The sequence below is a fragment of the Haliaeetus albicilla genome, chromosome 1 (assembly GCF_947461875.1).
Source record: "Haliaeetus albicilla chromosome 1, bHalAlb1.1, whole genome shotgun sequence".
Classification (NCBI taxonomy): domain Eukaryota; kingdom Metazoa; phylum Chordata; class Aves; order Accipitriformes; family Accipitridae; genus Haliaeetus; species Haliaeetus albicilla.
Window position 1 is genome coordinate 21,098,513 of NC_091483.1, and position 27,174 is coordinate 21,125,686.

At 48.2% G+C, this 27,174-nt stretch overlaps 4 protein-coding genes across 11 annotated transcripts in view; 3 read left to right on the forward strand and 1 right to left on the reverse strand.

Annotated features, from left to right (window-relative positions):
* TMEM150C (transmembrane protein 150C) overlaps window positions 1-3,222 on the forward strand; it is a 26,176-nt gene extending 22,954 nt beyond the window's left edge. For all 5 annotated transcript variants that reach the window (XM_069781760.1, XM_069781794.1, XM_069781778.1 and 2 more), the window contains exon 9: window positions 815-3,222. In XM_069781760.1, the coding sequence (XP_069637861.1) occupies window positions 815-1,023 (209 nt within the window). In that variant the 3' untranslated portion in view covers window positions 1,024-3,222. The remainder of the gene's footprint in view (window positions 1-814) is intronic.
* On the reverse strand, window positions 3,202-13,850 carry ENOPH1 (enolase-phosphatase 1). The gene is made up of 6 exons (XM_069781751.1): window positions 13,281-13,850; window positions 10,512-10,613; window positions 9,549-9,751; window positions 6,704-6,836; window positions 6,272-6,395; window positions 3,202-5,186 (listed from the first exon to the last, which is right to left on the reverse strand). Exons 1-6 carry the CDS (start codon window positions 13,362-13,364, stop codon window positions 5,047-5,049), a joined length of 786 nt encoding a protein of 261 aa, XP_069637852.1. The 5' UTR covers window positions 13,365-13,850; the 3' UTR covers window positions 3,202-5,046.
* A 171-nt stretch (window positions 13,851-14,021) lies between these two features.
* Window positions 14,022-18,570, forward strand: HNRNPDL (heterogeneous nuclear ribonucleoprotein D like). 2 transcript variants are annotated; one of them, XR_011324392.1, is made up of 9 exons: window positions 14,022-14,216; window positions 14,756-14,924; window positions 15,013-15,174; window positions 15,455-15,586; window positions 15,701-15,815; window positions 16,621-16,788; window positions 17,028-17,125; window positions 17,509-17,612; window positions 18,302-18,570. XR_011324392.1 is itself a non-coding variant. In XM_069781830.1 (8 exons), exons 1-7 carry the CDS (start codon window positions 14,128-14,130, stop codon window positions 17,096-17,098), a joined length of 906 nt encoding a protein of 301 aa, XP_069637931.1. In that variant the 5' UTR covers window positions 14,022-14,127; the 3' UTR covers window positions 17,099-17,125; window positions 18,302-18,570. The 2 variants fall into 2 exon arrangements, 1 of the variants encoding a protein (XP_069637931.1); XM_069781830.1 differs by lacking the exon at window positions 17,509-17,612.
* A 1,724-nt stretch (window positions 18,571-20,294) lies between these two features.
* HNRNPD (heterogeneous nuclear ribonucleoprotein D) overlaps window positions 20,295-27,174 on the forward strand; it is a 10,534-nt gene continuing 3,654 nt past the window's right edge. For all 3 annotated transcript variants that reach the window (XR_011324391.1, XM_069781810.1, XM_069781805.1), the window contains exons 1-4: window positions 20,295-20,686; window positions 24,574-24,742; window positions 25,566-25,727; window positions 26,876-27,007. Coding sequence is in view for 2 of the 3 variants with exons in the window: in XM_069781810.1 (XP_069637911.1) it covers window positions 20,487-20,686; window positions 24,574-24,742; window positions 25,566-25,727; window positions 26,876-27,007 (663 nt within the window). In the remaining variant the exon portion in view is untranslated. The remainder of the gene's footprint in view (window positions 20,687-24,573; window positions 24,743-25,565; window positions 25,728-26,875; window positions 27,008-27,174) is intronic.

The following is a 27,174-nucleotide window of genomic DNA, read 5'->3' on the forward strand; positions in this document are numbered from 1 at the left end:
GTTTTACCTGTGAAGATGTGTGATCCTGCATTCTTGGAGTGCAGAGGAAATCCTGAGAGACAGGAGAGCCAGTAGGTTTAGAGGAGATGTGCATTGGGCTAGGGCAGAGCCCCAGCTCAGGAAGGTGTCCTCTGCTTTAGGGGAGCTGAGAATTGCTTTTATGGAATACTCCAACGCAAACTGAGGCACAGCAGTGAGACCCTGATGCCAGGCAATATGTGGTCCAGGCACCCGGGTATGTGAGCCTGTAGGACAGTTTCTGGCTCTGACAGCATTCTTTTTCCTTTAGTATTAACATGACATACTGTGTAGAGTGATGCTTCTGGATTTCACAGAAATGGATGATTTTGCAGGTGATCTAAAGAGAATGAAAGATTGCACAGTGTAGGTTGAAAGGTGTTCCCATTGCCTGTGGTGCAGAGATGTGATCCAGTTCCCATGGGCAATCTCCTGGCAGGTAGGGGCCCATAGCCAGATCCCCAGCTTGCTGGCTCTGTCACTGGCTAGCTGGATGTTCAAGCAAGTCATTGACTTCTCTGCACCTAAGTCTTTCCCTCTGTAAATGTTTATCAACCTCAATTGGGATTAGGAAGCTCTGGTCCATATAGGAGAGCTGCTGCACCCCATGGGCATTTTTGGATACCTGACATACCTTCCAACTCTGGCACCACATTCACGCTCTCCTGATGATGGCTAGCTGGGTTGACTGTCATCTGGGTGACTTTGTTAAGATTCATTGTCTTTCCTGTTGGCTTTCTCTCATCCTGGTCAGTGTCCCTGCTCCCACTTGTTCTCCTTGACTTTCCTCTTCCAGATTTCATCCTCATGGCACAGGGCATTCACATGCATGCTTCCAGGATTCAGTGGGGCCTGGTGATGTGCTTCCTGTGCTACTTTGGCACCTTTGCAGTGGAGTTCAGGCACTACAGATTTGAGATTGTTTGCTCCGAGTACCAGGAAAACTTTCTGAGCTTTTCCGAAAGCTTATCGGAAGCCTCTGAGTACCAGACAGATCAGGTGTAGCCTGTCCTCTGGTCGGGGGGAGGGGGGCAGGTGTGGTCTCATGGGTTAAAGATGACCTCATTTACACTTTTTTGGTGAGTCTGTTTTCATGTGCAATCATGATTGTATTGCCAAAGGGCTCTGAGGGTGGCTGTCTCATTAAGAGCCAAACGAAAATAACTGTCTGCTGGAAGAGGAGTGGATCCTTCTCAGCAGCAGCTTAAGAGAGCACAGGCTGTTTAGTTTGTGCTACCAGTGACTTTTTCTGAGTGGCTCTGTCACACTCCTGTTGTTCAAAACATTCAACAGCCATTTGTCGTGATGCCCCTCTGAGACAGGCACTCCTCAGCCTGGTCTGCAGAGGAGATGGAAGGAAATGAACTTCTCCAGGCACCAAGAGTCTTCAGGAGTTGCTGGTTCCTGAGTCACAAGACCGCATCTTTTGTGTGTTTCTTGCGTTGTTTTCTTTGCTGCCAACTGGTGTAACTTGGTAGGGTGAGAAGGAGCGGCCGTTTCTTCTGGACTTGGAATTGGGCAGTGGAAGACCCCAACTTGACTGGCTTTTATGGTGAGCAGGCAGGCATTTCTTCCAGCCTGGAAAGCAGCTGATGGTAAAGCCGGTTTTGGGAGAAACTGTGCTGTGATCAGGAAGCAAGACTTGGCTGATGCTGCCTTGTAGCTGGGCAGACTGTTCCCAGGCCACAGGAGATGGCACAGTGGGGTGCTGTGCTCAACTTGGTGTTTCAGACTCAATGGTGGGGACTGGTGGAAGCAAGATGCTGAATTAAGATGGGAATGCCTGTGTGTTCTGAAGCTGACCCAGAAAAGGCTGCTCTTTGTGTGTAGTACTTCCACCACTTATTGTGTGTAATATTTCAAAAGCTTTGTTTTTGTTCACTGAGGGGGAAGACATTGTGTTAGAGACACTGGACTCACCTGCAATGATAACAGAACTGTTGCAGGTGGTTCTGGGCATAGGGTTTGGTTTTGCTCCTTGTGCACTTAGAAGTCAAACTTCAGACACACTGACACTAGGCCTGGGCTCTGGACCCCTCACTGTGGCCAGTTGTCCTGAGTAGAGTCTGCCACAGGTTTAAGCAGGCTTCCAAGGTGCAGGAAGGCAGTTCTGCCCCGGAGTTTGGGTGATGTGGCCTTGAGGGCTGGAGGTGCAGGAGGGGAACAGCAAAACCAGAAGGGCTGCTTCTTCCCTGAAAGGAGGTTTTCAAACAGAAGGTCTGTTTTCAAAGAAAAAGCAGGAGCTCAAAGCCCCTATTTGAGAACCTGATTTTGGGAAGGCTGCTGTATTGGACGGGCAGGAGAACAATGGGAGTTGCTTCTTATGAACATGGCTCCTGTTTTCCTCCACGAGTCAGGCTCAGCTTAGGTTTGCATCTTGTCTGAGCTGCAGGAAAATAAAGAGAAATTAAAATGGTGGCAAAAGGCATTTGAAGGGGAACTCGTCCTGCACTGTGGCATTTCTGAGAGGGAAAAGGCACGAAGGAATTCAGTCTTCTGCAAAGGTCAGAGGCCTCTCCTGAAAGGCGAGACTGTTGAGAAAAACTTCTGTCAAAACTAGTGCAAGTAGAAAGCTTTCAGCCAGCTCTTTATTTTATCTTCTGTGGGCCAAAATTTGTTCTCAGGCAGCCGTGTTATAAATCCAGAGCGTCTCCAGCCAATGGAGGGCTATTGCTGGACCGCTGAAGGCCTCCTCCTTTTATCTGTGTCGTTAGTGGGAAGCCTTCCTGGAGGGATGTGCCAAGGCTGGCCCAAGTGCACAGCAGTGTGAGGCGCAGGGCTCCCCATCCAGGGAGCTCCTCCTGGGCAAGGGCAGGAGGGAATAGCCTGGAGAAGATGCAGGTGGGGATCCTCTTACACAGGCACACACACTCAATGCATATGGAGCACAAAATAGTGATTTGTTTTAAGGGTGTTTTACTGTAAATAGTCCACCGTAACTTTTTAAAAAAAATCAGTTAATACTTTCAGTTTATCATTTTATATTTTGTAATTTTATCAAAGGAAAAAAAGATGATGTTAGTGATTTTATTTTTTTTTTTCTTTCTCTCCTTTTCCTATATGCAATCCAAACTGAACTTCAGGGTTTTGGTGATAACTCTGTACATTTCTTAGGGTATTTCTAACAGCACATTTCAGTACAACTAAATGACAGCTGATACACACTGAAACATGACCACTAAATAAAGTGCTTTTATGGAGAAAGTGAGTTTTATTTTTGTGCCCTACCCCATGCATAGCTTTCTGATGGCAAAGGCAAAACAAAAGGTGAGTATTTACAGTATCATGATTAAACTTAACACTTAAGGAAGCCAGGGACTATTCAGCCATGCAGATACACTTATTGTAACAGTGCTAATTAGCAGGCTCTTTCTAGGAGGAGGATCACACTCATTACACAGCCCAGAAAGGCGCCCAGACTAGCTGCCTCACAGCCTTACCTGCTACCATCAAAGTTTTGGAAGGGTAATGCTAGCATGATATGGTTTCTTCCCAAAATGCCTATCTCTTGCTTGTTCTCTATGCTGCAGCCTCCCTCAACAGGGACAGCTGTAGGTGTAGATGAGAGCTCAGGAAGGCAACACATGTGTTAGTATTCTATTTTGACTGTCCGTGAGGGCAAGCTCACACGCAGCCATGCAGAAATGAATAAGTAGCAACTGACACCCATGCACGAAGCGCCAGCAGCAGGGAACTGGGGTTTCAGACTGCCTCTGCCTCCACTATTACTAGGTATAACCTAGCTGTGGCTGTCACTCCTGCACCCCCGCTAAGCCCCTGCTGAAATTGTGAGATGGTCAGGGAGGTAATACAGCTTCCTTGGCAAGACAGGGTTGTCTGCCTTAAAGAAAAGACCAGAGAGGGCGAAAGCAGGGAAACAAAGTGTTCACAGGTTGAAAAAAAAAAAAGAGATTTGCCTTTAGTTGCTGGGATCACTGGTGATAGACAGGAAGGCAAAATACTGGGATGGAGTGAACACAATGAAAGCAAAGTTGTGTTTTGATATACTACATTTGGAAAAGCTCCATGACCGCCTGATATAAATTGGCACAATTTAGGTAGTGTGGGTGAAAAGGTCAGGGGTTTAATTCTCATTAAATGCAGCAGGATGTGTCCCTCAGAAGCAGTTGTTTGTCAGATTTGCTCACAGCTGACCAGTGCTATCAATGTGTGACAGGGTGATGTTGGCTACTGAGAAGGAGCTCCAGGGGTTAGTGCTAAGGGAGGTACTTCAGAAACACAGTCAAGCTGACTTTGGTGTTCAGCCAGTTGCATCCCATAGCCCAGCACCACAATGCAGCAGTGAGGTGGGTCTAGAATTTAATTTTTAAAGCTATATTTATATATACTCCATTCTGGTAGGCTGGTTATGTAGTTCTAAGCAGCTTCCATATGCAAGTTGTACTGTTTTGTACCTAGACCTGCTGTGGATATAGCCAAGATTTAAGTTGTTCCTGGTCTAAAGCGTTTGCCTGCAGCAAGGGCTGGCTTTTTCTGTGGCAGCCCAAATATACTGTATTATAGTCCACATTTGGCATTTTCCTTTGGGCACCCTAATCTCCCTAACTTTGAAAGTTTTGACTTAGCCAGCAACTCCATCTGCAGGGAGAAGCTCATATCCCCTCATGGTCCCTGGAGGTCCCTCTGGGACAGGGGGACATATACCTTGTTTGCCGACTGTTTCTAAAAATGACGGAGCTTGTGGTGGGGCATCTCAGCACCAGATTTCAATGGGTGATTCTGAAGGAAGCATCCCCTGAGCTAATTGCTAGCTGGGAAAGGGGAGGAACAGCAGGACTCATGGGTGCTGCTCCTCACCCTGTTCGAGCTCCAGCTGGCTGCTGCAGGCCTCCATCCTACTGCACAAGGGACCCCACACCATGTTCTCCATCCATACCTGCCTGCACTAGTTGTGGGTCCAAGACATGATGTGGGTTTGTTTTAAATTCTGATTATGGACAAAATTACCTAATGTTACACAAGGACAATTCAGGTGAAGCACAGTCTTTTGTGCATGCACCACTTTCCCTAAGTGGAGGAAGGCAGGAAAAGTTCGGTGAAAGATGAGATGAGGCTATAATACGATTTCTCATCATCCGTCAGTCCTGCGTTGCCTGGTCTGATCACCACAGCCACGTGAGTATCCGCTTCCTCGGCTGCGTTGGCTTCTGAAACAGAGGTGGGGAGAGTGGAGCTTAGATGTGATTACCGACCTCTCCACGTGAGGGTCTTTAAGGCTTGAAGATGCCCCAAAACACTGAAGTGAAGCTTTTAAAGGTTGAGACTGAGAAGAGTAGCGTTTGCATGTGGCGCTGCAGGGCTCTAGAGAGGGACCAGCTCCTGGCAGACCTGCTGTGGATGACTGTAGCTGCTGCGTAATACAAGCGGATGGGAGGTGGCTGCCTTGCCATCTCCTCCCCCCTCCCAGCTGGTGGCTTTCCAAGGCACTGGGCACCAGCAGCTCGGTTTCTTTCACAAAGAAGCTGGGCTGTGGTCGGGCTGTGGCGTTAGCAAGGCCAACACCCCCTGCCGGGAGTCACTTCTCACAAACTTCCTTCACTCCCCGAGCACAGCAAGAGGCCACAAGAAGATGACACAGGGAAAAGGAGGTAACTGCAACTTCCCACCAGCTCTGCTGCCAGGGCTGAGAAGGAGGCAAGGGCTAACTCCTGGGGACTGAGCTGGCTTAGGCTGAGATCACAATCCAGAGCCATTTATGCCTGAAAGATGTTTCCAGCAAAGGCAGGAAATTAAATTAGCTTCCCGAGCCTGGCTTTCTAGGGGTCAAGTCTTGGTGACCAAGAGCAATGTTTTCCTGCTGCTGAACACAACCTAACCGTAAGTGGCACAAAGAACCAGTTACCACATGTGCCATGTAGCCGCACAGCAGACATCATCTGTTCCCCCCGAGCACAGGGCACAAAAACCACTGACCCTGTTTGTAAATGGAGCATGCCAACTGCTTCAGCAAACGCCCCACTCCACTTTAACAGGCTCTCCTTGCTTGCTGGTGCAAGGGCAGGTTTTCTACTTGACCTATTTTCCCTCATTGCAATGCTGCTCACAGATAGCCCACTGGTGTGCGAGAGCCTGGACGTGTAAGGAAGGAGATGGCAGCAGCTAGGGGGATGCTACCAAAGCAACATGGACTGTAGCATTTCTGGGGTGCTTGTGACAAGTCAGCAGCATGCATTTGAAGAGCACCTGCCTCCCTCGCGCAGGCGAGAGCCAGCAGGACTGGCAGGCCACCTACCTCGAGGGACATCCGTCAGGAAGAGGATGTTGTTGGTGGCGCACCCAATAGTGGCGGCAATCCTTCTGTAGCTCTCACTTTCTACCTTGGGGCCTATTTTGGTATCAAAGTGGCCGTCAAAGAGCTGAAAGAGAGTGAAAAGCAAAGGCAGTTGCTGATGCCACCTGAAGAGCAAGACTAAACCTCACTCCTGAGGAAGGTGTCCCCTTTTCTTTCTACCACAGTAACGGGGGCGGGGGGGGGGGGGGGCGATGCAGCCATGCCAGCATACTCAACTGGCTGAGCTTAACTCCTGCGGGTTAAACCCACTGCCCCACCTGTCCTAGAGTCCTGTCCCAGACTCTATTCACGAAGCATTACAGCAAGGGCAGTTGTGGGAGGGAAGTGCTCTGCAGAGGGAGAAGTTGTAAAGAAGGTAATAAGGTTATCTACCTCTAGGATATCACCTTCTGTAGAGTATCCGAACAAAAGCTTCTGGGCTTCAATGCTGCCCGAGGAGTAGATATAGACCTTCATCCCCGCTTCCCGCCACTTTCGGATGGCTGGAACCACGTCCTCGAAGAGTCTGGAGTAAAACAGGGCAGGTAAGAGCAAACCCAGGGGCACCTGGAGGGACACCTTTAGCCAGGCACTGTGACAACTGTCCCATTAGTTTGCAAGGGGACTTAATTCTCAAACTGCTCAGGACTTCTGCAACAGGGGAGTCTACTTCAGCAGCAGGTGATATATTCTTAGTTCCAGCCAACTGAGCAGCTCATTGACTGCTATGCAGACAGCAGCTCTGATGAGCTGTTTCAGACATTTGGCAGGAGTTTCTCCAGCCGCTTCAGTTTGGAGAGGGGAGGAAAGGTTGGGGAAAATGGCATCCCAATGTTTTTCTCTGCGAGGGAGGAATAAGAGGGAGGACATAGAACACAGGCTCTTGCAGTCCCACCTGCCTTGCAAGCTATAAAGATTTCCCTGTTGGTAAGAGCTATGGCTGTAAGCTGCATCCACATGGGGCAAACCCATCCCACAGGTTCAGGCTCTGACCATGTGTAGGGAGGAGTTGAGAGGAGGTTGCAGCTGCAGGAGCTAAATGAGCAGCACTGTATGAACTGTTTGAAGCTAGACAACAGCTCGGGAAAGGAGTGTCCCCTAAGAGACACTCTATTCAGTGACTCAGTCAGGTTATACAGTACTACCTGTGGGCCAGATATGTCCCTGGCTTAACTGCACCGCAGAAGGTAAACCAGCTCACGTTCACTAGGCAGCAGCATCCCTCCCCTTATTCTTCTGGCCTTGCAGAGTGCTGGGAAGGACATTGGTCTAGCAATGGGCTGACGAGTCTCAATATGTGAGTTCCATCTAACTCCCAGGTAGCAGCCACCTGAAGACAAGCCCATCAGCAGGGAGGGCTGTGAAAGAGGGAAGGACGACCAAAGCCAAGGCAACTGCTGCCAGACATGTCTGTTGGTTCCCTCATACCCTTCTCATTTATACCATTAGGCCTCTCCAGCGCTGCACTTACATGTATGTAAAAACTCTTTGTATGCAAAGGACATTTACAAGATGACCCATGTACTGGAGGGAACTGCAGGCTAGAGGATGTTCAAGAGGGACAAAGTGAGGCTGACGGTAAGTCCCTCAATAATACATGTGATGGTTAATAAGGAAAGACCACAAAGAGCCTCGGAAGGGCAGGGAGGGTGTTTGAGTTTGATATGGCAGAAGGATGGAGAGAGCAGCTGGAGGAGATGTGATCCCCAGGGAACTGAGTTTTCATCCCAGTCCAAATCGCAGCCTTCCCACCTGTACAGCTCTGTGTGGCCACTTGGGCCAAGGACCAAAGGTACTGCCCCAAAAAGGGGATCTGAGCACCTAAACGTCTGAAGAAAGAGGACTCCAAATAGATGCAAAAGGAGGTCTTGGACTGAGTTTTCCAGACTTGTAGCAATCAGCTGGCCCTTTCTTCATCTCCAGTTTCTTGGCCATCTGCTCAGGGCCTTGTTATGTTATGTATTTAAAAAAAGTTCACTTTTTTTCATAGTTATTAAATGTCTCTGGTGTCAGCTGAAAATATTTTGAAGTTGTACAGCACCTGCAGAAATTCCCAGCCACCCTCATGTTTTCATGTGCTGAGTTCAGTGCCTGGATTTCAGACACTGATGTGCCAGATACAGTTGGGCGGGGGGGAGACTTTAGAGATCTCACTCCTTGGATGCTGCCAAGCAGCAAGGCTAGCTCCAGAGTTTTGGAGCCACTATAAGACAATTAGCCCTATTTTTAAAAAGAAAACCAACAGGATGGCTGTCCTTCTTGACTTGCTTTTGGGTTTTGTTGCTTCCTCTGGTGGATGTTTACATTTTTCTGTGAGCTCTTTTTCTTCTTCCTCATTCTTACTTTGGCAAAACACTCTGTGAACTTACGGGTTTGTTTTACCTCCTGAGGAACTTGAAATGCATAGTTTAACCAAGTATCTTTCAACCTAAATAAGAAGATCAAGCTTAATTCCAGTTGTCCCTATTTATGCGCCGTTGTGTTGTGGCTGAAACATAAAGAGGAGTCTGAAGACAAAAAGAAGTGGAAAGGCATGAAACGCTCAGGTAAGAGACAAAGCAGGAGGAAACAACTGAAAGGCCCTGACCCTGCAACCCCAGCTTGTTTAGGTTTGTTCCAAAACGTGAGTGCAATTCAGGGATAAAAAAAAGTGAGATGGAGAACTGTAAGAAATTCATACTTGTAACTCAGTCTCTTGGTTTACCAAGAAATCTCTGTAGAGAAATATTGAGACATTTTCTGAATTTTTAATGCAGAAGATTCGCCCTGTGTCATACCTCCATTACCTTGTTCTATTTCTCAGAACCCATCTCCTTTACAGACCCTGCCCAGGTGGCTGGAGAACTGGCTGTTCCCCAGCACATACCTGCTGATTAAAGAGAAACACGCTCACCCACTTGTCATCTTCCCAGTGGGGACTGAGACAACTTGGTCGGTACTGAGATTACTGTAAGCTTTTGGTTCCCTAGATCCAAAGATTAAGCTCAATGGATTTGTGTTTCACTGCATGATCAAATTTGAACTGAAGTGTCTGCAGTTGGTTCCACAACAGCAGTGGCCTGGCTTAAGCCACGACTGAACGTAAACGTACTGGCTTCTCCACCGAGGTGGAGAATCCTATTTGCATTTGTACATGGGGCTGTTTCCAGGAATAGCTTATGCAGCTGTTCTGCTAACAGACGTCTAGGAAAGATGCACCCCATACCTGCCCCAGGGCAAAGGGCACACAATTACTCACTCTCCTTTGACATGCCCGGTAGCATAGGCTGCCCTCCACATGTGGCCCTGCAGCTGCTTCAGTGCTGTGGTCTTCCTGTCCAGAGACATCTGCCAATGCACGTTGTCTACAACTGCCTGGATGACCCGCTCCAGCTCCTCTTCCCCACTTCCACTCTCCAAAGGGATCGGCACAGCCCCGTCCAAGCTGGAGTCCTCCTGAGCCTGGAAATCATCCATGATAAAAAAGAGGTGAGGGAAGAGGTGGAGCGGTATCAACATCTCAATTTAGGAAAGGGGTCTAACACCTGCATCAACACACCTCTGTACAGGACACAGCTTCAACCGCTCTTCACATGAAGGGTTACAACATTGTTTGAATGCTTTTCTTAATGGGAAATTCAGAATTTAGTAGTGTCTAGAAACACTTGCTTGGATTGTATTTCCAAACCCAACAATTAGCACTACTGTAGCTGTATTGTAAATACTCTAGTGAGAATTATACTTGCTTAAGTATTTAATTACTGAAATTAAGGCAAAGAAGCAAATGCATCTATTGGCTTCAGACAGCCACAGGTCTCAAACTGATGCCATGTCCCCGTACAGAGGCAGGATACACTACCCTGTGCAGTACAAGTACTCTGCCATCCCTCAATGCTGCTTCCTAAACAGGTGCCTGGAAGCCACAGGTGGCAGATTCAGCAAGTGAAGAGCACAGCGCAGACACGAAGCTGAAAAGTTGTGGTTCAATGCCCGCTCAGGGGTTGTGAAGACCAAGGCGAACTGAGGGAAGCAGCTGAGCTGCTGCCTACCAAGCACTAGCCCTTCCCCACACACAACGATCAGTCCGTCAAGGCAACCAGCCTCTATGGGGCGCAAAGACAGATATGGGCTTGTGTTGGGTGACTGGGGGAGTCCGAGTGACCTGAAGTCTCAGGCATGCCATGAAAACCCAGAGAGACATGGTGTAGCTCTGTTACTTAACCTGTTTCCTCAGAAGTCCAACATCCCGCTGGCACTCCTCTTCCTCCCAGTGAGCACGCAGATACTCCTTCACATTGTCTTTGATGTAAGGGAACAAGGTCTCCTGGCAGCACACAAGAAAAACAGGCAGCTCCTTTAACGTGGCAGAGGTAAGGCTGACTTACTTTTAAAGCAACTGCTTGCACGTGCTGGTGCGTATGGTTATTTTTCACACTCAAGCTTCCCCTACAGTACTGCAGCTTGTGGAACTGCCTGCCAAGGGCGTCTTTGTGCTCACGGGCCAGAGACAACCTTGGGCCAAGATTAGTGCAGGTGGATTTTTTGCACAAATGCTTATGTAGCTGCAATTTTTAAATCCCAGGATGGAAAGGAGGGTGATAACTTTTTCTGGCTTGCCAAAAAATGTCTCAAATGGCAGACGTGACCCCAAGTTCCCATCAGCTGAGGAGTACAAGGCTGACTGTGTACGTACTCTGAACTGACAAGTTATACTACTCTATTTTTAATGGGGCGCTTGTCCTAACAAAGGTCATTCTGAAAACACATCTCAACTTCTCACCAGAGCTTTCAGCAAAAGTTGGTGCCTGCAAACTCTTCAATAGGTTTAACCAGGGCTGTTACTGACCTTTATAAGTTCACCCGCTTCTCTTTTATCTTGGCTAGCAGGAGACCCGAGCCTGCCTGTGCACAGCTCCCATCTCTCTGGGACCACACCGTCAGATGGCCAGGCTCCTCGGAGACGTCCAGCCCCAGATGTGGCTGCCCCAACACAGCTTGGCAGGATGGAGAAACAGCCGTCAGCAAACACAGCTCGACAGCCCTCCTAAGCCTTTGCAACTGCTCACAGCAACGTTAAACCCAGCATAGAAAGGGTAGTATTTTTACTGTCAGTAGACACCCACGTAGCACGCTTAGCACTTGTAGGGTCAATTTTCCTCTCAATGTCCATGCAAACTGTCACAAAGTTCAGTGACAATCTGCTCTTTTACAGGAGATCTGACAAATCCCAGGGGATGTAGTTTATCAAATTACATCTTTCCTCTACCATCTACTTTTCTCTGCCAGGGTGGACCCAGCAAAAGAGAAAACTTGGTGATCTCTAACTACGGGCCACCAAATATTCTCTTTTCTGGTATCTTTCCTTAATCTACTCATCAACTGGCTCATTCTATTTCCTTACTTTGCATATTCAATAATTCTAATACTAAAGAAAGGATTAAATAAAATCCTTTAATTAAAGAATAAAATGCCTGCAGAACCAGCAGTTGACCTTTTAAAAGGAAATAGAAATTATGGAGGTTAACTGAAAGTCCAAGTGAAATAACTTGTTTCTAGCATTTTCAGGATTTCCAGCAAACTGAGTTTTATTGAGAACCATAACTCATTTGGCCTCTCTGCAACAGAAAGACTTTGGGTAGGAAACCATCTCAGGCATATTGCATGTTATTTGCACAACAGCAAAACGCATTCAAGGTGGATATAACCAAATTCATTGCTCTGTTAGATGTTTGGTAAGAAATCTGAGCTGTTCAAACTGTTTAAATTGAAAGATATCAAAGGGATGGAGGCAGCTGTAATGCCATCTAGACCTGAAGTTTCTTCAAGAGCACTGGAAGAACATGGACAGGAAAGATGTAGGTCATGTTGTTCATCTGTTAAACTGTGTTAGCAGAAACACCCTAGAAAGCCTGGCAAGAGACTTCACTCCTCCATGCATCATGTGGGTCACAAAGCACCTTCGTAAACTATCAGCAAGAAAGATCCACCACAAGCTATAATATCTCATGGAGAAATACAGGTTAATGGCAGGAGCAGGGATAATTCCATTCGGTGTCTTAAATACAAGCAAATTATTCCCTCCTGTGCAGCACAGGAGCCTGGTTAGGGACCAAAACCTCTTGGAGAGGAGGGACCCACAGTGGCTGGAGAACTGCAAATTTTAATAGCATATTTACAGTGTTTGTCCTGATGCCTCCTGCTGGCCTCGCAGACTTCCCAGTCCCCTAGCTTCTGCACCTAAACCAAAATTTTCAGTAGTCTTAAGCCTTCTCCTAGGCAAGGGAAACCACTCAATACATATTCACTGTTAGTACAGTCCTCCTCGCGTACACTTGATGTGCTGTGCTACCCTCCCCCTGTACTGGTCCTGTGCATGCTGGAGGAAGGACATACATCTCTGGTGACACTGAAGGCATCTGACTGTACCACCCTTTTGAAGGGAAAAGGCAGTGGATAACCCCGATATAGTACTTCAGGCTCTCTGCAAACTCGGGTGAGGTGCTGCATCTCCAGGCATCTGAGCAACAGGGATGCTCGAGGGCTTTTCCTAAAGGAGGCCGAGCGCGCTCCAACTGCCCTATATCCGTGAAAAAAATCATTTACTGAACTGCCCTGGATCTGAATGGTTCCCCGTTCTCCTGCCCGCAAAAGAGGCAGGCGCACGGTAAAATCAGACGTATTTTCTCGTGAGCATTTTTCAGAAAACCACGGAAAATGTGTCACGGTTTCACGCTTCTGGAGGAAACTCGGGCCTGCCCTCCGCAGGGCTGCAGCCCCGGGAGAGGCGCTTCCCCCCGGTGGGGAGGGCCCTCCCAGCGAAGCGGGCTTGCAGTCACAGAAACCTGGCCGGCGCAGCGTGTCCCCCCGGGGCTGCCAGGGCTGGGTGGGACCACGATAGTAACGGCGATGCTAACGGAGCCCCCCCCGGCGGTGCCAGCGGGGCTCCCGGCCGCGTGGGGAGGCCGCTGCCGCCCGCCCCGCCGGGTCTCACCTGGACGAAGGCGATGGGGGTTGTGGTGCCCTCGATGTCCAGCAGGATGGCGCGCACCTCCGCCGGCACCGGCAGCACGCCCATGGCGGCGGCGGCGGCGGCGGCACGTGGAGCGCGGGGCGCACCGGGGGAGCGCGGCGGCGGCGGGCGCTCCGCCCTGCGGCTGCGCGGGGGGCCGGGCCGGGCCGGGCCGTGCCGCCACGGATCGCGGGAGGTGAGTGCGGCGGCAGCGGGACCCCAGCGGTGGGGAGTGCCGCGCCGGCTGTGCCCGCCTCCGGAGCGCCCGCCCCGCCTCCTGAACGGGGCTTCTGGGTTGCACGTTACCACCCCCCCCCCGATCCCCCCCCCCCCCCGCCAACCCCGGCGCCGGGGCCCGCCTGTCCCCGTCTCCCCGTGCCTGCCCAGGGCAGCGACGGCCGCCTCGCCCCAGGGCCCGCGGCGGGAAGGGCGCGGGGGGCACCGAGTACGCAGAGGTGCGAGGCGGGCGGCGGCGGCGGCTGCACGCCGCACTCCAGGCCCCGCGGCAGGGCACGGGTGTACCGGCGCCGCACACGGAGCGGCCGCGCCGGGGCCGGGACCGGGACCGGGACCGGGACCGGGACCGGGACCGGGACCGGGGTGGGGGGGGGCCGGCCGCCCGGCGGCGGGCGGGTGCTGCAGGCCCGCCGGAAACCGCCAGGGGCACTAGCGGCGCGGGGCGAGAGGGCGGCGCTGATTGGCTGCCGGCGCGGGTATATAAGGGCGGCGCAGGCGGTGCCCGGATCTCTTCCGCCGCCATTTTCTCGCTCGCGCAGGTCTCCGCCGTCTCCGCCGCTCGCCTGAGCAGCCCCGCCGCCCTCGCCCTGCCATGGAGGACGCGACCGAGATGAGCGGCGGCCCGGAGGAGTTCGCCGAGGGCTCCAAGATCAACGCAAGCAAGAACCAGCAGGACGACGGGTAGAGCTGGGGGGGGTCGCGCCTCCATCTCCCTCACCCGCCCTCCTGGGCCGCGCGGGGGAGCGGGGCGGGGGGGGGGGGCGGCTCGGGCGCTCGGGGGGGGGCGGGACCTGGCGGGGCGGGGCCTCCCCCACGCCAATGGCCGCGCCCGCCTTTGTGCCCCGGTTGGTGACCCAGTTTGTGTGGGGTGGGGGCTGCCAGTCAGGGGGGGTGACGTCACCGCCAGCCTATGGGGGCGTGCGCTGCTGGCGGGCTCGGGGCGGGGGGGACGCGCAGACCCGGCCCACGTGTCACGGCGAGGCCGGGCCGGGCCGGCTGCTGCGGCTCCCCCGGTGCTGCCCCCGCTGCCTGGAGGAGCGGGCGCGGCTGTCGGGCCCTGCAAGCCGAGCCGGGTGGCGTGGCTGCCTGATCGCCTTTGGCTTGCTGCGGCCGTTAGCGGGCTCGCTCCGTGCTCCAGGCGTGCGTTTGCACCCAGCTCTGTGTGTATGTGTGTACGCACGCGTATTTGTGCGTGTTCGAATGTACTCTTTGCGTTTCAGGAAAATGTTTATTGGAGGCCTCAGCTGGGACACCAGCAAGAAAGACTTGACAGAGTATCTCTCTCGGTTTGGCGAGGTTGTGGATTGTACGATTAAAACAGACCCGGTCACTGGGAGGTCGAGGGGGTTTGGGTTCGTGCTCTTCAAGGACGCTGCCAGCGTGGAGAAGGTGGGTGGATTTCTTGTGGAGTGATGGCACAAAGCCTGCCTGTGTCGCTGTAGTGATCTGAGACTTTGTTTCCTTCTGTGCTTCTTAGGTGTTGGAACTGAAGGAACACAAACTGGATGGAAAGTTAATAGATCCTAAAAGGGCAAAAGCCTTAAAAGGGAAGGAGCCACCAAAAAAAGTATTTGTTGGTGGGCTGAGTCCAGATACATCTGAAGAACAGATTAAAGAGTACTTTGGTGCTTTTGGCGAGGTATAGTATAATGGCGTGTAAGAACAGCTCTGGTTTTCAAGTGCAGTGTTGCCTCTGTCTTAAGACAGAAGAATTTGTGAGGAGAGAGCTGGCTCAGGCTTACATAAAACTAGGGACTCTTGAAACTATGTGTGTGTTAGTTATTCCATAGTGGTGTAATGGGATTGATTTATAGCTGTCAAAAGCAGTCGGCGTAGACATCAGACTGCTGAATGGTTCTGGAAGCCTAAAAAGTTGCTTACAGATTTCATGCGTTATTGATAGGTACTTTTGATTTCAGATTGAAAACATTGAGCTTCCCATGGACACAAAGACGAACGAAAGGAGGGGCTTCTGTTTTATCACGTACACAGATGAAGAGCCAGTAAAGAAGTTACTAGAAAGCAGATACCATCAAATTGGTTCAGGCAAGGTATGGAAGCTCTTCTTAGCATGTGAAATAGACCATCTCTGTAGGCTTCCCTGAAAGCAACTCACAAAATGGTCTTGAAATTCTTGATCAGTTAAAGAACTTCTGTCTTTACAGTGTGAGATCAAAGTAGCACAGCCCAAAGAGGTATACAGGCAACAGCAGCAGCAGCAGAAAGGAGGAAAAAGCAACACGGCTGGCGGAAGAGGAGGTGGAAGGGGGCGTGGACGGGGTGAGTGTTTTGAATGTTGAAATTAATGTAAATGTGTAAGTGTTTGTAGATATTCCAGGTTTCGGGCTGCATGCATGCAGATATCATGTTTAAATTGAATGTGAAAAGTAGCCTGTTAGTAAATGGTATTTTGGTGGTTGTGATTGCTTGTGGAAGCTTAAGAATATCTTTTTGCTCTGCTTGCATTCAAGTGGTGAAGTGGCAAGCCGGATGTAGGGTGCTTTTGTATACCCACAGTTGTCAGCATAGCTAAATGGATAGTGCAGTTACCCTTTCATTGGAAAGGATACAGTTAGTTGGCTCATGGGTGAGAAACCATGAGCTGTTTGCTAAAGAGGAAGACAGTCTCTTGGCTACACCTTGCAAATAGATGAGGAGCAATCAGCTGCTATGTTACAGGTTAATGCATCTCGGTCTTGAAAAGTCAAGCAGTTACAACCAACACAATGCAGTAAAGCTGATTCTGTGGTGTAACTTCGTGTTCAGGCAATTAGTGATCCAAAGCAGAGCTGCAGTACTGCATGCCTTCAGTGTTGTGTTGTTTTGTTTTTTCCTGGCTGCTCTGAGTGGGACTACCTGCTGTCTTTATCCAACGTGGGTCATAAAGATCTTATGACCCATCTCTCATACCCAAATAAGATGCCTCAATTCTTTTCAGAAAATTATTTTTTCTGGGAAGGTAAGAGGATTCTTCCAGGTAGTAGTTCTGGCATAGAAGGATTGCCACAGACAGTTAGATGGAGTGGCATAGGAGAGGAGTGAAATAATAAGTTCTGTAGCTTATAAATGCTATACTTGGTTTTAGGTCAGGGACAAAACTGGAATCAAGGATTTAATAACTACTATGATCAAGGCTATGGAAACTACAATAGCGCTTATAGTGATCAAAGCTACAGTGGCTATGGAGGATATGACTATTCTGGGTACAACTATCCCAATTACGGATATGGGCCAGGATACACAGATTACAGTGGTAAGTGTACCACCTACAGTGGTAGGTTTTGATCTCATTCCAGATAATAGTAGCATGCATCTTTAAACAGGGGCCTCTCCTATAACTCGTTCTGTAACACCTCTAACTCATAACGCATAGCTCTGAGGAGTAGCCCTGTTGGTGTACTACTGTATGGGAACAATCTCCTTCAGAGTATTGGATGTTAATTTTAATGCTTCTGGGTGTTGTGGTTCCCCCCCCCCCCATGTTATCTACAGGTCAACAAAGCACATATGGAAAGGCATCCCGTGGTGGCGGCAATCACCAAAACAACTACCAGCCGTACTAAAGCAGTACCTAGTACTTGAGGAAACAGGTGTGTACATGAGTGCAAGGTCCACTCTGAGTATGTCTAATCTAATTTAAAGATCAATAGACAAATGAAGAGTAAAAACTTGCCTAGCATGACTTTTCCTTTAATTAAGCTTTTGTTAACTTAAAAAAATACTTTTTTTTTTAAACCAGCTTTGCCTACAGTGTCTATAGATCTTTAACTTTGTAAAAATGTGACTTTATCTTCTTTAGTACTTCAGAAAAACATAAGAGTTTTTCTGTTTTGCGTTGTGTACCAGGTGGTCTAGAGGAATAATTAAACTTATTAGAAGTATTAACAGGTAAAGTACTGAAATGGGTACAACTTAAGGAAAACAAGAATGTTGTCTTCTAACTCTGACATTATACCTTGTTTGTACCCGCCAGCGGGAACTTCATTGCAGGCCGTGTGTCACCCTGACCACGTCTATCTCTGGGGTCGCACGTTGCAGGCAGAGCGCAAGGCATACACCAGAAAACGCTGTCCTGTGGTATGGTCTCTTCCAACTTCATGTACCAGCGTAAAGATTAAAGTGGAAAACTTCAGACTTTGGCTTCTTTTTTTAATCTTTTTGGAGATTAAGTGTCTTAACTTAAATGGTTTTTTACAGGAGTTAAAGTACATAAATGCCTTTACAGCTTAATCATTTGGTCTTCTGTTTAGTGTTGTATTTCAATTGTGGAACCTCATTTTAAGTGTGCATTCTTTAAGATTTAATGCTTGCTTTTTTCTTTTTATAGCTAATAGTGAAATCTGCAAACCAAAACGAACTTTTAAATCTGGAAAGACATTAAAGATCATATGCATGTGGACTGTTTGAACTAAATTGACCTGACTTGTGTTTGCACAGCAGTTGTTTAGATGGATAAACAAATAATGGGAAACCCTTTTGGCAGTGTTTCAGTGGGGAAAAAAAACCAAACTGATCCAGAGCCTGATAAATCAGATGTGTGTTGTTCTGGAACAGCTTCCTAAATGGGCTGAATGGCTATATTTGGGAAGATAAATTACTGATGGGTAACAAAACCTCTTTGTGTTACCTTGATAAATATGCATATGATCTTTAACAGTGAAGAAAGGAATATATAGAAGACTTAAAGCAGTTCATGAAAATGGACCTTTTAACGATTCTTGTAGTAACTTGCACAGATCTGACATACATTTTGTCTTGATTTTTAGGTAGAGATACTGCAACAAAGCCATCTTGCAGCGCATCGTGAGTGAATGGAGGGTGGTCTTCATGAGAGGAAATGACTGTTTTGTAAAAGACTTTTAGTGTATGACACAACTGTGTCCAACTGTACATAGCGGCCGACTAGTTTTCTTTTATGGTTTTTACTTTCTTTTTGCCATTCATGTTATGACCCAATGTGGACTTGTGTTTATACAAACTTTATTTGTATAATTTCATGTTAAAGGATTCTCTAATAAATGCTTACTTAAGTGAATGTGTAGTTTTGCTGTTGGCTTACAGTGGTATAACTGTACTTGTATAGAAGGGCGGATCATAAATGGCTCAAGACAAGGTTATTGTCTATACAGGTCAGTATAACCCACTTCTTTTCCTGACCTGTCTTGGGAGCACCATAGTGCCTTGAGTTAGCATCACTGTGGAAGACAGCAGTGTTGTCTCCTGCCAGCTGCAGAAGGGGAGAGAGTGGTCTGTGGCACAATATGACCAATTTCATACATCTCAAGGGATCTAGAACTACAGCTGTACCTTTTTTATGCTGATAGCTCAGTACTGCTTGAGGGGTTGGAAGGTGAGATTGCTATCCCCTTCCAAGGTTTTTCAAGCACTTAAGTTACAGCCTTGAGCATTCTAAAACCAAATTACTTCCCTAGAGCAATTGCTCCTGGAGTGTTCCAGTTGCAAGCAGGAGATGAAAAGTTCCTGAACTTTAGGGTCAGCAACTAATTTCTGTACAAGTTGGGATCTATTCATTTAAGTTAGATCCTGCACTGGATTCTTCTCAACTGGATCAGAAAACAGGTTTTCCATCTTGTGTTTATAAGCAAGCAACATAACAAAAGCCTGAACAAATGATTGCTGGGGCAGGGAAACTGCTTTAGCCAGCAGGTTGTTTTCTGACTAGAACAGCTGGGATGGGTAAGCAAGCATACACATTCTGCCTGAGGCCAAAGGATAGCAGCAGCCTGCCTTAGTTTTTTCCTTGACATGAGTATCTGGTTGTGCATCAAAAATAAACCTTGGCTGTTAGAAGAGTAAAGTGAAACATGAATAGCTAATTCACGGGGCTGACTGGTCTTGTAAACTTCTAAAGGGAGTAGTCTGGATAGAGGTTTCTCTCTAAAAGCTTCCAAACTGTCATTTCAGTGTTTATTTTTCTCTTAGGCCGCTGGGTGTTTTATTTTCTTGTCCTTCTGTCATACAGAAGGCTGCATGCTGTAACTGCTGTGGGTTAAGCAGTTGCTAGGTCTGCGGAGGTTTGTCTCATCTTAGCAATTAGACTCGCTGACATCCCTGGCTACAGGCTAAAGCAGCATGGCCACTGGGAGAAGCCACGGCGGTACGTGACTTTGTTCTCCCAACTTTTCCTGAGTGCAGCTGGATGCAGAAGCTGTTCTTACCAGCAGTGCCTCCGGGGGGCTGCAAGCACTGCTTTACTTTTGCCATTAGGACGTGGCTTTGCTATTACACTTGTTAATAGACCAAAAACCACCTGCCTAAGAGTCAAGTTTTACTTCAACCTGTAGCACTTTATGCTTTAAATTTGGGTGGGGATTTTTTTTTTTTTTTTTTTTTTTGGTAAAAGCTTCATTGCGGTACCTTCAGGCGCTGGATGCTCCAGGGGCTGTCCGCAGGTTGTGAGGTGCCCAGGAGCTCAGCGCCGGCCGGCCCTGCGGGCTCCGGTCCCCGCAAGGCTCGGAGGGCCGCGCCGGGCAGGTGCCCGGCAGCTGCCGGTTGTAGAGCGGCCCGCTCGGCCTCACGGCGACCCGCCGTCCGCCCCGTGCCCTGCTCCGCAGCGGCCACCCGAAAAACCCCAAAGCGCTGCGGTTGGCGGCAGGTCGCCCGAGGAGCGGCGAGGCGCCCACGGGCAACGGGTGACCGGGCAAGGGGTCACCGGCCGACGGCTCCGCGGACGGCGCACCCCCCCCCGCCTGCTCCCCGGGAGGCGGCGTCACGTGACCGCGCCCGCCGCGCTCCTTCCGTCCGCCATTTTAGGTTGGGTCGGTGGCGGCGCCATTAAAAAAAGCGAGCGAAAGGAGGAGGGCTTGGCGTGCTCGTGTTGTCGCCGGGGCCGCGAGCGGGGCCGGGGCCTCGGCGGGGAAGAGGCAGCGGGGCCGGGGGCGGCGGGCGGTCGCCGGCCGGCCGGCGCGGGTCAGCGGCGGCGCCGGCGCCATGTCGGAGCAGCAGTTCACCATGGACTCGGCCGCGGCGGGCGCCGGAGGCAGCTCGGCGGAGCCGGCGGAGCAGCCTGAGGGGCTGGCGGGGGCTGGGGCGGGGGGCGCCGACGGGGGAGGCGGCGGCGGCGGCGGCGGCGGCGGGATCGAGTCGGAGGGAGCCAAGATCGACGCCAGCAAGAACGAGGAGGACGAGGGGTGAGCGGTGGGGGCGGCGCGGGCGCCCGGCGGCTTTTGTCGCTTCGGCGGCGTCCTGCTGGGGCGGGCGGCGGGGTCCAGCGCCCCTTGGCTCGGCCTGGCCCGGCGCGGCCCCACTCGCCGCCCTGTTTGTTTACTTGGCGCCGCGGCGACGTCACGTACCGGGCCGAGCCGGCGGGGGCGGGTCGCCGGCGGGGCTCGGGCGGGCGGCGCCGCTCGCCCCCCCCCCCGCCTTCCTGTTTTCCGGGAGCACTGGGGCGTGAGGAGCGGGGAAGGAGCCCCCGCGGCGCGACAGTGACCGAGGCGAGCAGGGCCGCGCTCCGGCAGCGGCCGCGGGGGGCGGGCCGTTGCTCTCCCCGGAGCAGAGCGGCTCGGGCGGTAGTTGGCGGCTCGCCTGGAGGCTGCAAACCTAAACGCGGCTCGGGGGCCTTGTGTGCTCTTGGAAAGTGCAGCCGCGTCGGTAGTTGGTTTGCTCCTCGGCACTGCAGGGAGTCGGGGGTGACAGGGTGCTCTGGGTCGGTTTCGAAATCAGTGGGAGCAGCGCTGTCACAGAGTTCCAAATGCTGCTGTCAGGTGGGGAAAGTTTCGTGCCGCTGTCAACCCAAATCCCACGGCAGTTTGTACATCTGGTGTCATGTGTGCCAAACTACAAACTTTTTTTTTTTTTTTTCAAATGTTCGGTGCATGTGTTAAGGACTGTAAGTCAATGTAACTGAGTGCTCAGGTTGCAATCACTTAGTGTTGCCCTGTGTTGCAAACATAAACAGTATGTCAGCTGTGTGTCAGTGAGAGGCATGAGGCACCTTGACTTCTCACCTTAGATCATTCCTCCTTTTCTCATGAAACTTCCTGTGAGGAAGATTGCTTTAGGTGACAGCTTACGAATGAAGGCAGCTTTTAATCTTCCAAGGGTCTCTGCCTCATACTTGGCATGGGGTAGTGTTGCTTTTATATAGCAGGTGAAATTCATATATAATAAATCCAGTTACAGGACAGGCTGCTGCTGTATGCTGTCACCTGTCAGGCCAATAAGAAACTCAAGCTGCAGGTCTGGTTTTGATCAAGGCAGAAAATAAACTGGATAAAGGAACACTAGCTACTGTGTCCTGTAGAGACTTGCTGTGAAACCTTCCTCCTTCTGTAATAACCCAGGATGTTGCTAAGAGCAGGAAGAGAGAGAACAGGAACCTTTGCTAGGGTTAGTGGAAACTTAGAATGTTTTTGTTACTTCTCGCCTGCTCTTAATGGCTTTGAGTACTTTTGCAGTTTGCATGTTCATTTTACTTTTTGCCCTTTAATACACACCCATTAAAGGGTTTTCATGAGGAAGTCTGTCTTCTTTTGAGTCAATACAGCCAGAAAAAGTTGTCACTGAGTGGTGCAGTGACACTGGGCAGTGATTACATGTAGCATACATTGACTTGTAGTTTAGTTTAATTGTTTTTTTGACCTGTTAATACTTATGGGTAATGCTGTACAGAAAACAAAGTGTTTGACAGCTCTCTTGGTAGTGGAGGGAAAACAGCACATCCTTGGTAGCTACTGGATGCGGGTACATTGGTATTTCCTTTTGCATTAGGAATTAGAGACAGTGTCTTCAGGAAAAAACAGTGTGCATGTTCTCATACCCTCAGATCTCCTTTGTGAGAGCTGTGGACTTGAGAAATGCACATGTTGGCAGCTGCCAGGAAAGTTGTGACTAGCCTGTCAGAGGAAGGCCAAAGCCAGTAGTTGTGGTGATGTCTGTGCTCTATTTGGCTAAGTCTGAAGTTTGAAAGCTTTCCCAGTACCCTTCTGGTAACTTATTTTGGAAAACTGTATGTGCTGATGTGACTTACACCAGCCAAACTGTGGTTTGGGAAACGTACATATTTTACAAGCTTTTGACAGCACTGTGACATTGAACCTTAGTTGTTTGTTGCGCTCATGTTTGTGTTGTAGCCTTGATCTGACCTCAGTTTTGCAGTGGAGCAGTAGTTTGTCAACTTCTGTAGTGCCAAGCTGAAGCAGTCGTGTTTTGCCGCTCTGTAACTGGACTCAGAGATGCAGTTATTGCGTGGTGGGAAGAAAATCCTTCAGAGCGCTGTCAGTTTCAAACTCACGTTCTTGGTCTGTCATGTGCTTAGTGATGTAAAGCAGGGGTTTGTACATTGATTGTTAATAACTATAAACCAGGTTTTGTATGTTTATATTAAATGGTTTGTTGATAACTAAAACAGGTGTTTTGTATGTCAGGTAGCAAGTGTGTGTTTGGTAGTAACTGCTAGAGGATCACTGTCCCCCATATGTCAGAAATAGGATGCTGCATCCTCTGTAGGTGTTCTGTTTTGCTGCTTAAAAAAACCCCACAAAACAAAGAAGAACCTTAATGATGGATGAACACAAGGGCACAAAGAATCCTTTGAAGTACTGTCCATACTGGTAGGAGACTGCTGGTTTACTAGTGTGGACCATTTTTTCCATATGGGTCCTGAAGGTGAAAAGATGTCATACTAGAAAGAGGTTTTGGTGCTTTGTTGGAGAGAGATCTGGAACTACTGCAAAAAGTGGATAAAGGGATGGGGAATCAGTACTCCCGTTTATAGACTTCAAGACTTTTTATAGAAACATCTGAAGCTCCTGAACCCCCTCATCTGTATGGAGGTTAGATATGTTTGTCAGAAACTGAATGCTCTTGTTAATTCTGTAAGAGTACAGCTAATTCAATAGAGTTAGTTCACATGAGCAGCTTTTGATTTGAGAGAGTTTGACTTGTGGAAGTACAACACAATTGTACATGATTGGCAGAAATATCTGTGTGTGGAAAGTGGAGAAGTTGGAAATGTGCTACAGTGGTTTTTCAGGTTTTCTGATAACCATGTGTGCAATTGTGGAATAAGTTGGTACAGTGAAAAGAAAGCTTTGTAGAAAGTGTTTTTATAGATCATAGTGGATCATACTTCCTGTTTTGAGCCTGCTGGAAAATCTTCTTCACCAGTATTAGAAGAGATCATCTCAAATCAAATCCTCTTTTGAATGGGTGCATAAGCCCTATGCCTAATAACTAGGAATGTTTCATTTATGCGCATATTGGCTTGATTTTTAGTTGATGCAAATCATGAAGTGTTTCCTCTGAAGGCAGTGGTTCTTGATTTTTCTTTCCCTTATTTTTTTGGTGGCTTACTAATGGGATGGGATGGTCATGGTTTGATTGCAAGCTTCCAGCATGCTTTTGAAAATACAAGTCATGATCAGAGTAAAATGTACACATTTGCCCATCAACACTGGTCCTGCAGGTAGTATATTGGGAAGATGTTCTCGTGATTGTATTGGATTATGCCAGGTGTTTATATCATGTTTTTGGGAGGAGAGAGAAGCTTTGACCATCCAATACTTTTTTACTGCTTTCTGGGGAAGGAGACTTGACTAAACTTTATTTAGTTACTTTAGTTTACTAATATTGGCATATGTCCAGTCCAGACTAGTACATAAATGCTTCTGTTTAACTGTGCTGCCTTACAAAGCTGTTCTGCCTGTGTTTGTTTTATGAGCAGTTGTTTGGAGGCTCCGCAGATAACTAAATGGAATTAAGCCTGTGGTGGGTCAGTAGTGGTGGAGATGCAAGGAAGTAGTAAAATATCTTTTTGTCACTCTTAGTAGTTTCTTGGGATAGCAGAGTAAGCAACTGCAGTGGAAGGTGGTGCAAAACTTTCATGTGTGTACATGTAGGTCTTTATCTAATCTGGCCGGGATTGTTTAAGCAAGTTCTCAAAAAGTGCAGGTCTGTGTGTGTCGTGTCACTGATAGAATTCTGCTATTCCTTACATTAGGTAACGGAGCTCATAAAGCTTGACAGTACAGGATTTTGGGTAAGACATGTTAACAGATTAACCATCTTGTCTTAACAGGAAAATGTTTATCGGCGGCCTTAGCTGGGACACTACAAAGAAAGACCTGAAGGACTATTTCTCTAAATTTGGTGAAGTTGTAGACTGCACTCTGAAGTTAGATCCCATCACTGGGCGATCAAGAGGCTTTGGCTTTGTACTCTTCAAAGAATCGGAGAGTGTAGATAAGGTAGTATTAATGTAATGAAACAACATGTTTGATTTCGGGTAGCAAAGATACAGCATGCAGATGATTGCATGCATAGTTGTTTGTATGTGAGCTGTTAAAGATGATTCTGGGATACAATATATTTAAGATGCTTATTGAAATGTTTTTTTTTTTCCTAAACCATCTTACTCGTGATGCAGTGGCCAGGACCAGCAGTGATTCCCAAATTATGGCTTTGGGTACTTACAGGGGAGTGTACTGCAAACCGCTGGACTTGAGTGCTTTAAAAATACTGCATATAAATGTCTGCTGCATACTACTGTGAAAGCAGTAGTTTACAAAGAACTTCAAGTCTTTGCATTCCAGAGCTGCAACATGAACCTCTAGAGTAGAGCCAGTGGCTTTGACAGATCTGGGCTTTATCCAAGCAAAAATTAGCTGTTAACCTTTCTAAAATGCTGTTGACACAGGACGCTGAAAAGTTTTCACCTTCATTGACTGTTGGTGATATCTAAAGTACAGATTCTTTTCCTCATGAGGTTTGAGGATGGGATTGTAGAGTACTTTCTGAGAAAGGTTATGCTCTTACTCAAGGGAACTTGGGTGATATGTGGCTCCAGGTGACTCTTGAAAGGCTTTGTCAGAACTGTCTGTGTCAGTGGATGGTGATTAAAATCATGGAACTGTTTGGTTTTGTGCAACAAATTATTGCTGTAATCAAAGTATTGAAATTGAAGTGATAGTATTAAGAAAAACTAAGTATAAAATAGCTGGGCCTTGCTCAAAACATCAGTGAAACATTTAGCTTGAACTGCAGGTAAGATCATGTTTTAATTTTCCACAGGTCATGGACCAGAAAGAACACAAGCTGAATGGAAAGGTCATTGATCCAAAAAGAGCGAAAGCCATGAAAACAAAAGAACCCGTTAAAAAGATTTTTGTTGGGGGCTTATCTCCAGACACGCCTGAGGAGAAAATAAGGGAATATTTTGGAGGTTTTGGTGAGGTACGTGGTGAAATAAACTGCTTATACTTATAAAATTTGCTCTGTCTTCACAAATACAGTAATAAAAAGCAGCACTCAAATGCAACCTGTGTGGATGCTACTGTAAGCTTAATGGCCAGTGTAGCTCCATGTGTCTTAGTAGTCAGAATTTAATGGTAAGGATATTAATTAGAGGCTTTGAGTTGCATAAACTCAGTTAATGGAAGGAGGAGCTGGGATAAGTCAGAGAGTCAGGAACTGATTCATGGGATGTCTGGCAGTCTTGACTGGAACAGACATGGGGGGCAATGTTTTTGAGCATGCTGCTTTGGTCAGTTGGGTGAGATGCTCTTGAGCCACCCCAGCTGATCTGCTATGGCACAGATTCAGACAGTTTGCCTAAATTTTATGCAACTGTGTAGTCTCTGTCTCTCTCTGTCCCCAGTTTTTGGTGGTGCAGATGAACAAAATACCACTGCAGTCCTTAAAAGCTGGCCTTACATGAGTCTGGTACAGCTGCTGCTTCCCTATTAGTTCTCATATATTCCCAGCATCAGGTCGTGACAAGTCAGTTATCAGGGGGTTCAATTGTCAAATACCCGCCATCTTACTACCTTACAGACAGTTTGCTCTGGACTATAGACTCGAACTACTGTTTGCCTAGGCTGAAGTCTCCTGTGCCATATGTAAGGAGAACTTTACTCTGTGTTTGTGGGCAGATGTAAGATTTGTCCTGTTTAACATATGATTTTAGCAGCTGTTGTGGATGAACAGAACTATGCACTGCACAAAGCTACATCTTTTTTCGTATGAAACTTGAAGGTTTAGGTCTGATCAAGGTTTGAAACACCTAGTTACTTCAGCCTTAACTGAGTTAAAACTGAAAGTCAAACTGAGACTTATTTATCCAGCACAACTGAAATATTCTTTGTGTACCATATTTTGCCTGAGTTCCTGAATGGCCAGATGATACTATGAGTTAGACTATTTTTTCACATTTTGCACAATTATGAACACTATTTCCAGTGAAGGTGATATAAAGCCCTACAGAGGAGGCACATTATGATGTTCAAGTCTAAATAATTTCAGTTAACAAATACAACCTGTTAGAAACATTTTTAAGTGTCGTGAGTGGCAGGCTAAAAGATAAAATCACTTTCTTCTACCAGGTTGAATCGATAGAGCTCCCCATGGACAACAAAACTAACAAGAGGCGTGGATTTTGCTTCATTACTTTCAAGGAGGAGGAACCAGTGAAGAAAATAATGGAAAAGAAATACCACAATGTTGGGCTTAGTAAAGTAGGTGGAGTTTTTCCTAGAGAAACTGAACAATAACAATAGAGGGGATTACATTATCAGTTGCATTGGTTTGGGGATCAGTCTGAAAACACCTCTAAGCATTATTTCTCACATGTGGGCTTTAAGCCTACGAAGTATTTATATAGGTGCTAGGAATAGGTTACTGA